The sequence below is a fragment of the Podarcis raffonei genome, chromosome 7 (assembly GCF_027172205.1).
Source record: "Podarcis raffonei isolate rPodRaf1 chromosome 7, rPodRaf1.pri, whole genome shotgun sequence".
In the NCBI taxonomy this organism is placed as follows: domain Eukaryota; kingdom Metazoa; phylum Chordata; class Lepidosauria; order Squamata; family Lacertidae; genus Podarcis; species Podarcis raffonei.
In genome coordinates this window covers 59,532,454-59,548,475 of record NC_070608.1, presented here as the reverse complement: position 1 = coordinate 59,548,475, position 16,022 = coordinate 59,532,454, and the positions used below count along the sequence as shown (strand labels likewise).

General features: G+C 40.8%; 1 protein-coding gene across 5 annotated transcripts in view; it reads left to right on the top strand.

Moving 5' to 3' along the window:
- Positions 1-3,598: 3,598 nt before the first annotated feature.
- Positions 3,599-16,022, top strand: part of CDKAL1 (CDK5 regulatory subunit associated protein 1 like 1) — a 234,024-nt gene continuing 221,600 nt past the window's right edge. For 3 of the 5 annotated variants that reach the window (XR_008331530.1, XM_053396770.1, XM_053396767.1), the window contains exons 1-4: positions 3,612-3,697; positions 4,995-5,028; positions 6,107-6,279; positions 8,072-8,184. Coding sequence is in view for 4 of the 5 variants with exons in the window: in XM_053396770.1 (XP_053252745.1) it covers positions 6,110-6,279; positions 8,072-8,184 (283 nt within the window). In the remaining variant the exon portion in view is untranslated. Of the gene's footprint in view, positions 3,698-4,994; positions 5,039-6,106; positions 6,280-8,071; positions 8,185-16,022 lie in introns of all 5 variants that reach the window. The other 2 variants (XM_053396769.1, XM_053396768.1) reach the window with 2 other exon arrangements.

Sequence of the window (16,022 nt, the reverse complement as noted above, 5' to 3'; positions counted from 1 at the left end):
TATAGAAGGATGAAATCTGAAATGGAGGAATGATTATACTTTCTTGTGTCTACAAGCTTTGTGAAGGGCTGAAGAACAGTTTTAGTCACACATAGCAATTCTTCCTTTATATTTCAAACTGTGCCTTCCGTAGAGTGTGTGTCTTGAGACTTCAATTTGTATGTTCCGTCATAGTTATTGCAAAAAAAGTGCAAAATACAGAAAGATGTGAGATGGACTTCTTCCAAAGCTTTTGTGGAATGTTTGAAATCTTCTCCATGCCTCTATCTTGGAGGAGTTTTTATATAAAAATGTATTGCAATTCTAAATAAAACAAACTAATGGTGGCCCAAGTGCAACACAGCATATCTGGGACACCCCTAACTAACCTTTTGAAAACTGAAGTTCTGTAGACCAGCTGTTTAACAGAGAGAGGAGGAGAGTGGACAGGGTAAATTGAATCCAGCTCCTTGGTCTCCCTCCTGGACAGTCAGTTGATGGGATTTCACTACCCCCAAAGAGCTACATGCGCACACCCCCATGTGTTGGACAAGGCTGGGAATTGTACACATTTTTGTGAAGTTGTCCACCCACTTTGTGGAATACTTGTGTGGAAATCTGCTTCCACGTGCCTGTAACCTTTAGCTGGATCAGGGTGACCATTTTGCCATAGGAACTAGAAATTTTAAAATTCTATACGTGAGGAAGTCACTTGTTAAATATGAAATAAAAACACACACGTTAAGTTTCATGGTCCGCAGTGTGCAATAGAACTGGTACGTAAACATTTTGTGGTACGAAGTGGGGCTTTGTGTTAAGTGCCTACTAGAGTTGCACTGTGGGCTTCTTCCTGTAAGGGATACTATTTATGCCAAGCTTCACTTATTCAGAACACTGTGTTTATTTTAGTGGATTAGTTGCCTCTGCTTCCAATTTTGGGAGTTGATACAAAGCTGACATTTCACCCAAAGTGTAAATAACATACCTGTCAGTACCCTCTGTAGTGAATTTTAATTTATAACACTTTGCTGGTTTAGGGTAAGTGTTCTGAAACTAATACAATTCATACATCTTACACACAGTTGTGTAAAATGTTGCCACTTTAGATGAATTAGCAGTTTGTATTTTTTCTATCTGATGATTAATAAATTAGTAGAATGTTTGTTTTAAATATATATGTGTGGATTTTCTGGTACCACTGATATGCTGCTATAAACACTCACAATTTAAATGGCTGAGTAACAGTATGAAAGCTGTATGAGTGAGCCTTGGAATATAATTGTGTGAAAAAGGCAACACATTAAGAACTGTTAAACAGTGTTAAGTGTGTTTGTGTACAAACATGTGCATAGTTATTCCATTGATTATTTAAGTTGTATGTTCTTAAACTTTAGTCATCTAACAGTTTTGTACAATAGGAATGAATTTGTAAAACCTGCCAGAATATTTTATAGCTGGTTTGTACTTTCTTGAAAAATCTTACTGTGGGTCTGTAAATAAAATAGAGTATTTAAAGTTTGTCTTGTGGAGAAAAAGTAAAAGCGCTGTGAGCATGAACACTTTGGTGGTATGAAGGGGATCTCTGTGGGTAGAATGAAAAAAAGGGGGACTCTAATGTTGTATGCTGTTTTGTACAATTTACATACTTCCCCAATGTGTGAGCAAAATACTAACCTTAATATACCTTTGAATAGTATGCTAGTTCTACAAATCTGTAAAATAATGTAAAAACAAAACAACCAAACAGCTTTGCATTTATAAAGATAACCTGTTCTAGCTGTGATATTGACTCTTCAAATGTATGTACCTGACAGATTTTTTAATGGTAATCAATAAAGCTTTATATCGGTATATAAATTCTTCAGCAGTATGGTTACATTTCCTCCCCAGCTACAGCAATGGCTTTGGCAAAGCATTGTATACCAGGGAAGGTATCTTCAGGAGCCGTGAGCAAAATGTACCATAGCTGCACAGTGGTTGGGCTGCCCTGCTTTCCTAACACGAAAAGAAACTGACTGGGTATAAACTGGGGCTGCTCATGGTTGTTTAATGGTATGAATAACAGTAATCATCTCAAGGTGTTGTACAATAAAAACAGCAACATATAGTTAAAACACAAAAAGCAATACATTTAAACAAAACTCAGCAACGCAAAATACATACTCCTTTCCCATTTATCCAGCCAGGAAAGTATTGAAGCAAAAGTGTCTTCAGTCATTCTATTTCACAGAACAGGCAGCCACCCACCCTAAAAACCCTGCTCTTGAGCTACTGTGGCTCCTGCGATTTTTGGAGTCCTACAAACTAGGGATCAGGGGCTTTTTCAGGTAGTTTAGGGCCTTATGCTAGTACAACACCCTAGAATATTGGCAGCCAGTGCAAAACTTAAAAGAAAGGTATGTGCTAGTGGTAGTTTGTCTCCCACAAGCAACAGCTTCTATGCTTTGCACCAGTTGCAGACTTTAGTTCAATCCCAAATCCAAGGAACAAGGCAGAATCAGTCCCAAAGTTGGGTCTGAAGACAGATTGAAATGGGGCTAGATAATAAAGATTCCTCCAGGAATGCCTGCAGATTTGTCATGACCCTCTCAAATACTTTGACCAAAAGATTATTTGCATCAGGATGGTAGTTGTTAAATACCATAAAATCCAGGGTAGCTTTCCCCCCACAAGGGGCTGTTGCCACCTCCCAGTGCAGAGATGCATTCACCAAGCCCTGCCTAGCTTTAATCAGTTGTGAAAGGCAAGGGTCCAAAAGGGCCTGTCTGTCCGTCCTGTAGCAGATTTCTCAAAATAATAGAAGCAATGAAATAGGTCCCCTTCTCTGCCTTTATTTTATAAAATTTACACGCTCTATGATGATTGTAAAAAAAACAACCTTCAAGGCAGTTACAAAAAGAGGAAAAATTCACAACCATACAAAAGTTAAAATACTAAAACATTAAAAGTACCCCAACTTTTGAAGCATTTGGTTAGGCTTCTCTAAACAATAATGTTTTTGTAGGCAGTAGGCACAATTAAGTGCTCTACCATGTTTTCTGTCTTCATCTCGGGACTTGTGTCACCTGTGCTCTAGCTGCTGTTTGACCTGTTTCATCGCATGTAGCTCCCTAATGTCCTAAATAACCTAGGTGTTGAATGGCAGTTTTAATTATGCTTTGGCCAATACATTTGTAGAGCGTTTTTGGGCGGTAACGGCCCAACCTTAGGGAAGTCCACCTACTTCAGCAACTCACTTCCAACAAAACAGGCGCAGCTAAGTTTCCGCTTCAAACCTAAATAAGTGATTTCCCACCTGTTCCTTTAAATTACTATATAAAGGCATGCTTCAGTAGACCTCTGTGTGTGTGTGTGTGATTGGGACGCGACAGCGACACGCCCTCCTACAGACAACAGCACACACCCAGGCAAGGGATGATTTTAACCTTCAAGCTGCTCCAGAATTTGTGACGGGAAAGGCGGGACGCTCCTTGGCTCTCCCCGTCCAATCAGACCGCGATTCTATTTCGGGAGCCAATCACACCACTTGGGGGAATCTCCCAGGTCCTTCCTTCTCCCCGTTGCGCGAAGATGCCGACGGACTAAATTTGTCCTTTACCGGACGCCGTCGAAAGGCCGCCTCTCTCTTCCCTCCCCCCTTCCCGTTTAGCTGCGTAGAGGGGCGGCGTTCCATCATGGCGTCGTCCATGTGAGGCGAAAAACGCGTCAGGTTCCGCAGGTGAACTTTTCGTTGTTGTTGCTGCTGCTGCTGCTGCCGCCGGTCGACGGGTGAGGTGGGCGAGCGGGCTAAGTGACGGCTTCCTGCCGTGAAAGCGGCCCGCAGCGTGCAGTGAGGGCGCGGCGGTCAGAATGGGCCCATATGGCCCCTTCTCCTCCTCCTTTAGCTTCTCACTCTCAGCTTTCACGTGTGGCGTCGCCTTCAGACGCGAGCCGTTTCTCTTCCCGGCAGCGCGGCCCACCTCCCTCTTCTCCCCCCGCCACGAATGTCCCTCACAGAAGCCACCTCTCGGGGTTGCGACGCCACCCCACCCCCGGTTCTCGCGGTAAAGCCTTTTCGCAGCTTTGCCCAGTGAAAGAAGGCGGCTGAGGGCTTTTGGCGGGACTGAGGGGTCCGCCGTAGAGTTTTTAACTTCAGCTGTTGGGGTTCGAGCCACAAACGTGTGAAGACGACAGGAGGAGAGTGTGAGTGAGTTGCGTGTCTGATCCAGGGTGCCTTTTGTGGCCCCTAGGAAAAGCGAGGACGCAGCTGGTGTGCGAAGCGGGCAGTTTTCTAGCGAGAGAAGCAGGCATCCAGTAGTGTTGTGGAATGTAAGGTTTTCCACGACAAGATGCTGTGAGTCTCTCTCTCTCTCTCTCTCTCTCTCTCTCTCTCTCTCTCTCCCCCCCCCCATGGAAAGGTTTACATTTCTAAAAAAAGGTTTTGAAAAACGAGCTTCCATCATATATCTGTATCAGCCAGTAGAAAGGTCTTGAACTTGTGAACGCAAGTTAGCAGGCAGGCTTCTTAATAATTTATTATTATTAAATTAAAGCCAAAGATGAAAATGAACACACACTCACACTTACATGAATCGAAACCTCAGGGGGGGAAACATGTTATAATACACTATTTAGAATTTCAAAATACTCTAAATTTATTCATTCATTCTTTGCTGAAGTCCATAAGACAACAGTGTATTCCTGCATCTGCTGGTTGGATGGGATTAGGAAGGAATACCAGCATGGAGGAAATGAGTCACAGAAAGGCAGGTTCTTCCACTAGTTCTTTCATTCATTTCCCCCCAAACTAAGGAAAATGGTGGAAGGAATATGCAGTCCCAAGGCTCATTCCCAGTTTTTCTCAAAGTAGAATCTGTTGCGTCTGTGTATACATATATGAAATATCATTGGATGGAACCATGACTTAGGCATTTTGAATCATTTATTAAGTATCTGTAGAAACATATCAATTTGCCTCAGGCTTGGTGATTTATAGAAAGTATAATTATGATTGAAAACCTTTTGATTTTTTTCAGGATAAAAAAATGCTGGAACTCCAAAGATAAAATAGTAAGTTAAGGTACAGTGTTGTTACAATAAGCTATTTAGTGTTGCTGGGTTATAGTTTAAATTGCAAAGAACTATAGTGGGTTTACAGCTAGGGCCCAGATGAACAAGATGCATTCATCTGTTTTTACTGGGTGCTTAGTTCTTTAACATAATGGGCCATCATACCAAGCATAAATATCTGTCACATCTTCTGAGATGCTAATTAGCATTATCAGCAAATTTCAGACTCAGTTGTGTGTATACAGACACTGAGTAGAATGGGAACCACATGTGTAGCACCTGTTTGTGAGCTCAGTACTTCATCTAACTAGGGATGTGTGTACTGAAGACCCAGAACTAGATAAATTTCAAAGGGTCTAATATTCCAGGTAAAATATTTAGCTAATCTGTTATTATCTATTGTTACAAACTGATAAAAGGCACATGGAATGTTTGTAGGGAATTGCTGAACTGTCTTGTATAGTGAATTAAGATATTACTTAAAACATGTACTGGTTATAATGCTGGCAGGTACCCTTATTTCTGGCATTAGATAAGCCAGGTGTCACCAATCATTTTGGGCCAAAGGGCAAGTTTGTAACCCGGAAAAGTGGTCAAGGGCATCACACGCACACATGACAACTAAACATGCTTCACAACCTACTTGACTAAAGTAGAATGTTTCTTTCAAACTTAATTTTGGCTGGGGCAGGGAGTGGACCCTATGAGCAATAGAGAAGGCATATGTTTGCACATGTGTGCCTGTGGATGCAGTGTTGGCAACCCATGAGATAAACTTTCATCAACATATATGGAAATATCAGTCACATTGACTCTTATTTAAAACTCAGATGCCCAGCTTGATTCAGTGCTGCTGTTTAAAATGCATTAATTATTGGGTCATTTTTTCTACCTGTATGGTCTCTTAACGGCATTTAAGTATTTTAATGAATATTGGGTTAACAGTTTTATAAATAAATTAGTTGTGTTGCTGTATTATTAAAAAGACATGAGGAATTGTTTTTAATGTTTGCTGTGTAGAATAGTATGTATGTTTTTTCAGTTCTTGATCTTACACTGTGTACTTCAATCTTCATAGAAAATGCCTGCTGTCTGTGATTCCCTCCTTGGAGACATTGAAGATATCATCTCAGAGCAAGACCCAAAGCCGCAAGACCTGCAGTTCAGGAGAAAAAATGTTATTCCTAAAGTGCGAAAACGCCATTCACAAAAAAATGTAGAAACAGATTATGATGATCCCCCAAGTGACAGGTATGTTTGTTTTTTGCCACTCCTATGTGGAGAGATGGTTTTTGTTGCATAACTAATGTACACAATTGATGCTTTTGAATTATGGTGCTGGAGGAGACTCTTGAGAGTCCCATGGACTGCAAGAAGATCAAACCTATCCATTTTTAAGGAAAGCAGCCCTGAGTGCTCACTGGAAGGGCAGATCGTGAAGCGGAGGCTCTAATACCTTGGCCACCTAATGAGAAGAGAAGACTCCCTGGAAAAGACCCTGACATTGGGAAAGATTGAAGGCACAAGGAGAAGGGGACGACAGAGGACAAGATGATTGAACAGTGTTCTCGAAGCTACCAGCATGAGTTTGACCAAACTGCGGGAGGCAGTGGAAGACAGGAGTGGCGTGCTCTGGTCCATGGGGTCACGAAGAGTCGGACACGACTAAACAACTAAACAACAACAATGTGGAGAGAGAGAAAACACCAGCACTTGTACTGATTAAATGATTTACACTTGAAATAACCTGAAAACTTGAGGTCTTAGTCTTGTTGAACGTATTAATGACTTGAAATATTTTACTACACAGACTACAGTGTATATTAGGTTGATTCTGTTTTAATATAGTGAGTTCTCTTTCTAACCTCATGCATTTCAAGTAACAGGACATTTGTCCTTTGTAAGTGAGAAAAATGAGTCTATGAGTATAAAGCTAAACAAGTAGCCCATTATACTTCCTTTGTTGCAGACTTCTCATAGTCTTCATGTTAGCCACTGTGAGAACAGGATGCCAGACTATGACTGATCCAGTCGGGCTTTTGTTAATGTTCTTGTGTAGATAGGGACCTTACATTAAAGGGTGGTGAATTACCCTCTTACAGAGAGCATGAGCCCTCCTGTAGCACAGTGGGTCAGTGTGTCTGGCTGTTAACCAGAAGTTTGGTGGTTTGACTTCACCCCCAAAGGCACACTCCTCCAACATGTAGTTGCTACTATTTATTGTTTTAGCTGTGATGTGTTTTAATGCTTATTCTAAATTGCATTAAAAAATATTATGACTTGTGCAATCCCATGTTACTTGTTCATGAGTTTAGGGGGTCCTATGATGAGACAGAAAGCACCGGATGAAAACACACCTGCAGAAATGCCATTGGGTACTGCAGAAAAGCTCTGCTGGCTGACTGCTCCACCAGCAGAGTTCTGCCTGAAAATGGAGCAGCACAGGGGAAAGGAGTGTTTGTGATGATTTCTAACCCCCCTGATTGCATGAACATATTCACAGCAGAAGAGGGTCTTGAACAACTTAATCTCCCAGTGACTTCAGTGGAAGGATGTTGCAAACACTCCACAGCCATTACTACAGTATGTGACTGTAGCATTGCTGTGCCTGTTGAGTCTGTTATTCAGTCTTGGTATTTCATACAGTAGGAGCAGTACTTGTAACAATATCTTTGTATCCCTTTAGCTGTCCTCCTACCTTAATCTGGATAACTTCTTCTGTTAACATTTTATGATTTAACTCTTTTCTCAAGCATTTCAGGAATAAAATCCTTGTCCATCTTCTTTCCCATGCTTATCATTTTCTCACTATTGGATCAAAAGCCTATGCTTAATATTTTCACTTTGTGCAGTGCACACAAACATTCAGCAAATCATACATTTACAGTAATTTCTTTGCCGAAGGATATTGTGAGCACTGGTCATCATAGCCTTATACAGATCCTAAGTGGTAGTATGTTATAATGGCCAGAGCTTTGTTTTCTGATGTGGATGAAATGAAATGAATGCTCTTACCTATTTTCCTTGCCTTTTTCTTTGACAGTGTCATTCCTGGTGTACAGAAAATTTGGATACGCACATGGGGATGTTCTCATAATAGTTCAGATGGAGAATACATGGCTGGACAACTGGCTGCATATGGATACAGAATTACAGGTAATCAGGTTGACACATTTGAGCTCAGGATTGTATAGGAGCTTGAATATGCTGCCATGCTTTCTAGTGTCTTAATATTATTTAATATCACCCAATATCTACAAAATGAACAGAGTTGACTTTCATTTGCTGTAGGATGGCTTTTTCTAGTAGCATAAATCCAGGCCTTTGAGGAAGTTCTTATTATAGACATGCGAAACTAGAAAGACTTGAAGATTATCTAGTTTTTCTCCTGTAGTGAAACTGGGTCTGACCTGTCTGACAGAACTTATAACTATAGTTGTATATCTCCTATGCAGGAGAAAGCACCCATCAAATTTACTAATAAAAAAGGCACATTTTATGATCTTCAGTACAGATTTAATTACATTATCTTTACAGCTAAAGGGGATGTTTAAAAAATGAATACTGAGATTCCAAGGAAACTTTGAAATTCCTACTATTGTCTGACAAGGCGTAATAAATGTAGTGTTATGGTGGGACTTGGTCTCACAAACACCCATGTTTGCTTATTATTTCCTTTTGTGTGAATGGGGGAAATGTAAAGCTTCTGATCATGGTTTGCAGCAAGCTGAGTATGGGGCTCTCGTTTCTAGTTCATTAACAGACCCAGGTATCACATCAGGATCTGGGCTTTGTCAGGCTTATTTGTAAGGCTTTGTAGAAATGTGGAACACTTCACTAGATATCCCTTCCGAAATGGTGAGCCTTGAACTCTATTCAAGTTCCAATGATAGTTCCAATATAAGCAACATGCTGAGTAGTCATGCTCCTGACATTGCACACACTGATTAACCCTGTTCCTTGGCATCTTAACACATAGCACAAATATCTACAGGGAGGGAGCCATTGTCTGTGCCTGGGTTGCATGAAGGCTTTCATGCAACCTGGAACTCCGCACAATCAGTATTCCATTTTTGTGCATACCCTGTACAAAGTCTCCATCCCTGCAAGCTTTCACACTGGACATTCCAGGGGCGCCAACTATAGGGGGCTCAGGGTGTCTAAACTCCCACAGAAAAAATTGTTGTAGGTGCTCAGCACCCAGACCGCAGGGCCCCACACGCAACTTCTGAGGTCTCGGAAGGCCTCAGACAGCATCTCTGAGGCCTTGCATGACCTCAGAGATGTTGTCCATGGCCTTCTGAGACCTTGGAACCCGACTTCCAGTAGCACCAGAAGTCAGGTTCTGAGGCTGGGGGGCATGCGTGATGTCATGATGTCACACTCACTGGGCACCCATAACCTGGGGCCCATGTTGGCTCCCCTGGCACATTCAGATGCCGGGAAGCGGAGGTTCTAGTTGGTGTGGCACCTCTTCCTTCCTCTCTGTTGCTTTATGTTGGAACTGTTAATGCCCAAGTAGGCATTGACTCAGAAATTATTTTGTGGAAGTGTTCTGCTTTATAAATACCACTGGTCGTAAAGCCTTTAATAACATTTAATGATTATTGCTGAGTTTCTTATCTCCTCCCCACTTATATCTGGCATTTTATAGACCTTAAATTGTACTTACCTTTAGTATGCCCTAGGTGGCAGTACTGGCTAACATCTTTGTGGTTGTTTTTTTTACTAGCTGTGTTCCCAAAATGTAAAAATGCCTGTCTTGCATGCTCTAATAATTTTAAAGTGATAGTTAAGATACTGATTTCAATATTTTGAGTTAGGCATAATTTGTACAATTTATTTCCATACTCTTAATATATGGGACTTTCCTGTTTCTGTTGTTTGCTGACATCCTGAATTTCTTGTTGCTATAACAGGATTGACCTCAAAACCATTAAATGACTGTTTACTAATAGATAATTTTGGTTGATTTGGGTTAGTGTTGGTGTTGCAAAATCATAAAACTAGGCTTTATGTATACGTGTAAACTTAAAATTATATTTTCTGTTCAGGTAGACTGCAATTTTTTTTAAGGGAGTTGCACCTAGAAACTTGGATGCATAATACTTACTTTCAAATAGTAGTTTCATAAGTAAGTCACTACTCTTCCTTCCCTTTTAATAAGGACAATTTGAAGACCCACATCTTTTGTAGAATGTGACATATAGCTTCGGGGGTTTTGGGGCAACAAAATGGCAAATGAAACACCTTGTAAACAGTTGAAACATGATGCACACTAGGACAAAAGAATCCTAACTTCACATATGGTAATAGGATTTAAATTGTTGGTAACACCCAAGGAAAATAACTCTCGGGGTCATGGTGGCTAGCTCAATGAAACCATTTAGTTAGTGACTAAGCTGCAGTGCTGAAGAAAATAAATTCCATGCTGAGGATAATTGAAAAGGGCTTGAAAATAAAATGCCTCATATAATACTCCTCATATGCAAGTCCATGGTACAGTCACATTTGATTTAATTTCTGCACCTTAAAAAGAAATTGTACATCTGGCTACAGTGCAGAAAAGGTTAACCAAAGTGATTGAAGTGTTAGAGTATATTCCCTATGGAGAAAAGACTATAAGCATAGAAAAAAGATGACTGAAGGTTAGCATATTACTGTAGCTTATAAAATTATGGCGATATGGAGGGGCATTCTTCCTCATATTATTAAGATTTGACACTACTACAGTGGTACCTCGGGTTACATATGCTTCAGGTTACAGACTCCGCTAACCCAGAAATAGTACCTCGGGTTAAGAACTTTGCTTCAGGATGAGAACAGAAATCGTGCGGCGGCGGCACAGCAGAAGCAGTGGGAGGCCCCATTAGCTAAAGTGGTATTTCAGATTAAGAACGGACCTCCGGAACGAATTAAGTATGTAACCAGAGGTACCACTGTAATCACAAATGATTGGCTGTTGATTCAGAATGGATAATAAATTTGTTCAGCATTTATTTTATGGAACTTGCTTCCACAAGATGAAACGAGTTTAGGTGGTTTTTAAATGAAATTAGATAAACATAAGGAAGTCTGATCTATCAGTGGGTATCAGCCATGCTAGCTAAATATGACAGCCAGGTTCAGGGGCAGTGTTCTCCTGCATGCTAGAATGAGTGGGGGAAACGGTTGAGGGTTTTTTCCTTCATGCCCAATTGACAATTTTGTCTATAAGTCAATTTAAGTCATTTCCATGAATAAAACTACCGAACAACAACATCTATCATTGGAAATGGAATTCTGGACTAGATTGATCCTTGGGCTCTTATATTCATTCTAAATTTCCCACAAATAGTAACTATTTGTAGTAAATTCTGAAAAAGCTAGTGTTGATAGCAAATACATTATTGAGAGCTGCAGGAGTGTTACAGTTTGACATAATGTATTTCTTAGATGCATATTTCCAATGGATTACTTTAATTAACTGGTTTGCTAGTATTTTCAGCGTGTTGCAAAATTCACACACTGATTTTCTCCTGGACCAATCCTAAGCTCTTAGAAAAGGAACCCGACCGGCTTTTGTACAGTGTGAACATCCCTCTTCGCTGTCAGAGGTTGGAGGCCTTCGCATTGCTGCAGCAAAAAGCTCTACCTCTGTTGCTTATGTGTTCCGAGGGCAGTAAGACCAAAATGGGAGTGTGGATCAGGGTAGAATTCGGATGTGCCAGATATTACAGTCACATATCTGAAATGGAAGGGAGGGACTGTGCCACCTTTGATGGTGGCATGATTTTCTCTCCCATTGCAAACAGTTGGAGGGAACATTTTAAAAAGGGAAAACTGGTGAGGTGAAAAACAAACCCACATTGAAGCCACCACCATTCCTTTTGTCTGGCCACAACAATTCTTGGTAAGACTTTGAGAGTGGTAGTTCCTCCACTACAGACTCTTTCTGAAACGGCTGTAGGGTTGCTGTGCCCTTTTCCAGCAACCTAGTTTCCAATTAGTTGTGAATAATACTCCAGAAGTGAAATATTTTCTGTTTGAGGTGGTGCACATGCTACTTACATTTGCACAAAATTGCTATAAGTTCTCGAAGGCAGCCTGCCAGATTTGTTGCGGTAAAGCCCATTTTTCTGTCGAGCAGCGTTCTTTGTTTCATTGACATTTAGCTTACTCACCTTGGGATGTATCTGGAATCTTTTGCTTTCCCGCAAAACACAGATTGGAAGGTCAGTTAAATGTTGTTGCTGACTTGGATGGCTTGTCAAAGACTAAAGTTTTTAGTTGCCAGCATAGGATGAATGCAGTTTGAGCTTTGCACTCAATTGCATGCTTGTGAGTATTTTGGCATTTCTGCCCTACCACAATGAAGCATTATTTTGTGTAAAAGCAGAGAGAGAGAGACTCCCACTGAGCAGAAGACACTGACATTTGTCTTCTCTGTCAAATCTTTGGCACCGGGGTCTACTTACAATGCAGAGCAACTTTGTCTTGGATGACTATAAATAGCTTTTTGACTTCAGCCAGCCAAAAGTGAATTGCTGTTGATTAGTAAAAGGTATTGCAATATAAAGGAGTGAGGTTTTTTGGCTTGCTTTTTAATGCAAGACAGATGCTCATATATTTTTAAGACCTTCAGACCTTGAAAGTTCATTGGCTAGATTTCAGGGGCAAAACATGCTTGCTCATTTGTTCTGTACTGTGGTTGTTTGCTAAACTGAAATCCTAAATTGTATTCAGCTTTTTTAATATAGTCGCTTATTTTTGGTGTGGCATCGTCCTGCTTTACAGGTTTTGTAGGATTTACCTGTCGGTGAAAAAGGGAGAATAAATCAAAGCATCCTATGAGTGTAATCATAGGATGATTTGTAATCAGTTTGTGCAAAGCATATATTTACAATGTTAGATCCAGTGAAATATTTCAATTGCCCTTTCTCACTTTCCATAATTCACAGCTCTTAATTACTATGACTTTGGAAAGGGCTATGTAAGTTTTAGGTTTTGACTGTAGTTTTGTGCACACTTACCTTGGAGTTAATCCTATTGAGTGTAGTGGGATTCATATCTGAGTAATAGTGTTTAAACAAAGCAAAGACAATCAAGTATAAAATACCTGCAGAATTAGGTTATGGTAGGTCTTGGATGATATCTTGTTTAGTAAGCCAAGTATGAAAAATCTCTTCTCCATGCCCTATCTGGTCTTTCCATTTAAATGGAAGGGGCCCATGTGTAAGATCTCTCCTCTCTTTAGATCTGCATGGAACATGGACCTGTAACGAGAAGGGTATGCCAGGGTATGCCAGGCCTACATCACTGATACCTGTCTGGCAATTAACTATTGCATTGAATTGGATCTGGTGCTGAGAATTTTGTAATACAATCATGTTAGTCTTCTCATTCCTCTCAAGTCCACTGTATTTTGTGCCAGCTGTGGTTTCTCAGTATATATCAGGGATAGTTTAATTTAGAGAGCATTGCAGCAGTCTGTCTTGCCTTTACAAAGACATAAACAATAGCTTACAGATCCCTACTTCCCAGGAAAGGTTTTGAGTGCATGTAGATGGCAGTCTGTCATAATACCATACAGCTACCATTTTGCCCTTCTAGCAATATTGATTAATAACATAAGAATAGCCCTGCTGGATGAGGCCCAAAGGCCTTTCTAGTCCAGGATTCTATTGTCACAGTGGCCAACCAGATGCCTAAGGGAAGCTCATGAGCAAGGCCTGGGCATAACAGTACTCTCTCAACTTGTGATTCCCAGCAACTCTATTCAGAAGCATTCTGTCTCTGACAGTGGAGGGAATGCATAGCTATTGTGGCCAGCAGCCACAGAATAGTCTTTATTCTGCAAGACTTTTTCTGATCTTTTGGAAATAAGTTCCATACTTTAACAGTGTGCTGTGTGAAGAGGTACTTTCTTTTGTCTGTCCCAAGTCTTCCAACATTCAGCTTCCTTAGATATCCCCAGGTTCTAGTATTGAGAGGGTTTTTTCTTCCCATCTACTCTCTCCACAATGTACGCTTTAATCACCTCTATTTCACTTGCCATTTTTTCAAAACTAAAAAGCTCGAAATGTAGTAATGCTCTAGCCTCTTGGTCATTTTAGTTGCGCTTTTCTGATCCTTTTCCAGCACTACAATATCCCATGTACCTTCTTGTCTGCTTACTTTTGGGGGGTCAAAGTTTGTGTTCCTTTTTGTTCTCATTCAGACAGTACTTTTTCTTAATGGTAATTATGGCTTACATTGCCACCCATTTTAATTACGGTTAGTGTTAGCAAGGCATTGCTGTTAACCAGCCTTGCAGCTACTAAAGTCTTAGTTAAGAGCAGTGTTAAATATTGTTAAGTTCTCTCAAAAGACAATGGATGTGCCTCTGGGGTGAAGTCAAACCACTGGTTATCAGCATTGAAGTGACCTCCCTGGGGTGCAAGCCTGAGCAGTGTGTATGTACAGAGGTCCTGACCCTGCTCTTGGTGTTGCTGAGGAAAGCAGAGCAATTCTTTTAAGCTGCTTTGGCACTAGCTTAGTTGCAGGAGTTGCGGAAGGAGGTACACAAGGTACAATCAAACTGTCTTAGGGACTCCACTCCTGATTTGTGTAGAGTTTATTCCTTAGCCATTTCTTTTCCTGAAGATATCCCGCAGAGGTTTAGGACCAGAGTTTTCCTTCTCCTAGATGGGCTAACTTTCCAGGTTGACGAGCCCCATCTCCCCCTCACTTCCCTAGCACGTGCACTATTCATCTCGTCCGCTCAATCCACTGGAGCCTGTCTTCGCATGCAGGGGAAGCCCCTAACTCACTGACACTGAGGGTTTCAGACCCATTGGCTACTATCACCTGGTTTAGCCTGCCAGTTGGAGCCCTTCCTAGGGTGTGGCTGCTGTCGCATGTTGACAGCTTCTAGGAGCCACAGGTGAGAGCTGAGTGCGGGGTGGGGACCAAAGGTGGACATACCACCCCAGAAGGAGCATGATGTGTCACCCACCAGAGGTGCTACCCCTCCCCTAACACCCCATACACCCCAATTATAGCAGTAGAAGTATATAGTATTTAACCACTACAGTTGTACCTCAGCTCCCAAACGCCTTAGGAGTCGAACGTTCCGGCTCCCGAATGATCAAAAACCAGAAGTGAGTGTTCTGGTTTTTGAACGTTCTTTTGGTAGCCGGACATCCGATGGGGTTTCTGCGGCTTCCGATTGGCTGCAGGAGCTTCCTGCATCCAATCAGAAACTGCATTTTGATTTTTGATTATTTTGGAAGTTGAACGGACTTCCGGAACGGATTCTGTTTGACTTCCGAGGTATGACTGTATTGAGGTTTACAGGGATAATTTTTATCTTGTGATGTTAACCATGGATCTGAGATTGGGAGCATTGGCTATCCTACACAGATACTTTCTATTTCATTCTCTAGGAATCATACAATTACTTGCCAGAAGATGGCACTGTTTATCCATACTTAAAATAGGCCTTTATAGAAGATCTTGCTCATGAAGACTTCAAAAAGCACTAACACTTGCTTAAAAAGATTAAGTTTTATTAGATTTAATTTTCAGTATTTTTCACATAATAGATCAAATGAGAAATAATCACCTAGCTTATGAACAGCCTTTTACATTGCTGAGGCTGCTTCATATTTTCCAGGTGGCGTCTATTAAACAGTAGTAAGGTTCCATTTAAATTGCTGTACTGTTATGAATTAAACAATATTGCATGTCTTTAGCCTTTCTAAACACTCTGGCAGATATATTTTCTTGTTTTTACATAATTTCTTGCATAAATAAGCAATCAAAAGTTTAGATCAAATTATGAATAGTATGTCATGACATCTGAGAAGTTGGTAATTAGCATAGTTTCTCCACTTATTAATCTGCATTTTGTTTTACTAGGGCAGTTTATTATCAAAACTGGGATGAAACAATTACAGACATTGAGACTGCAAATGATACAGTTTCCTGCACTATGTCCTCAATATAAATATGGCTGGGTAATGATGCTTCAT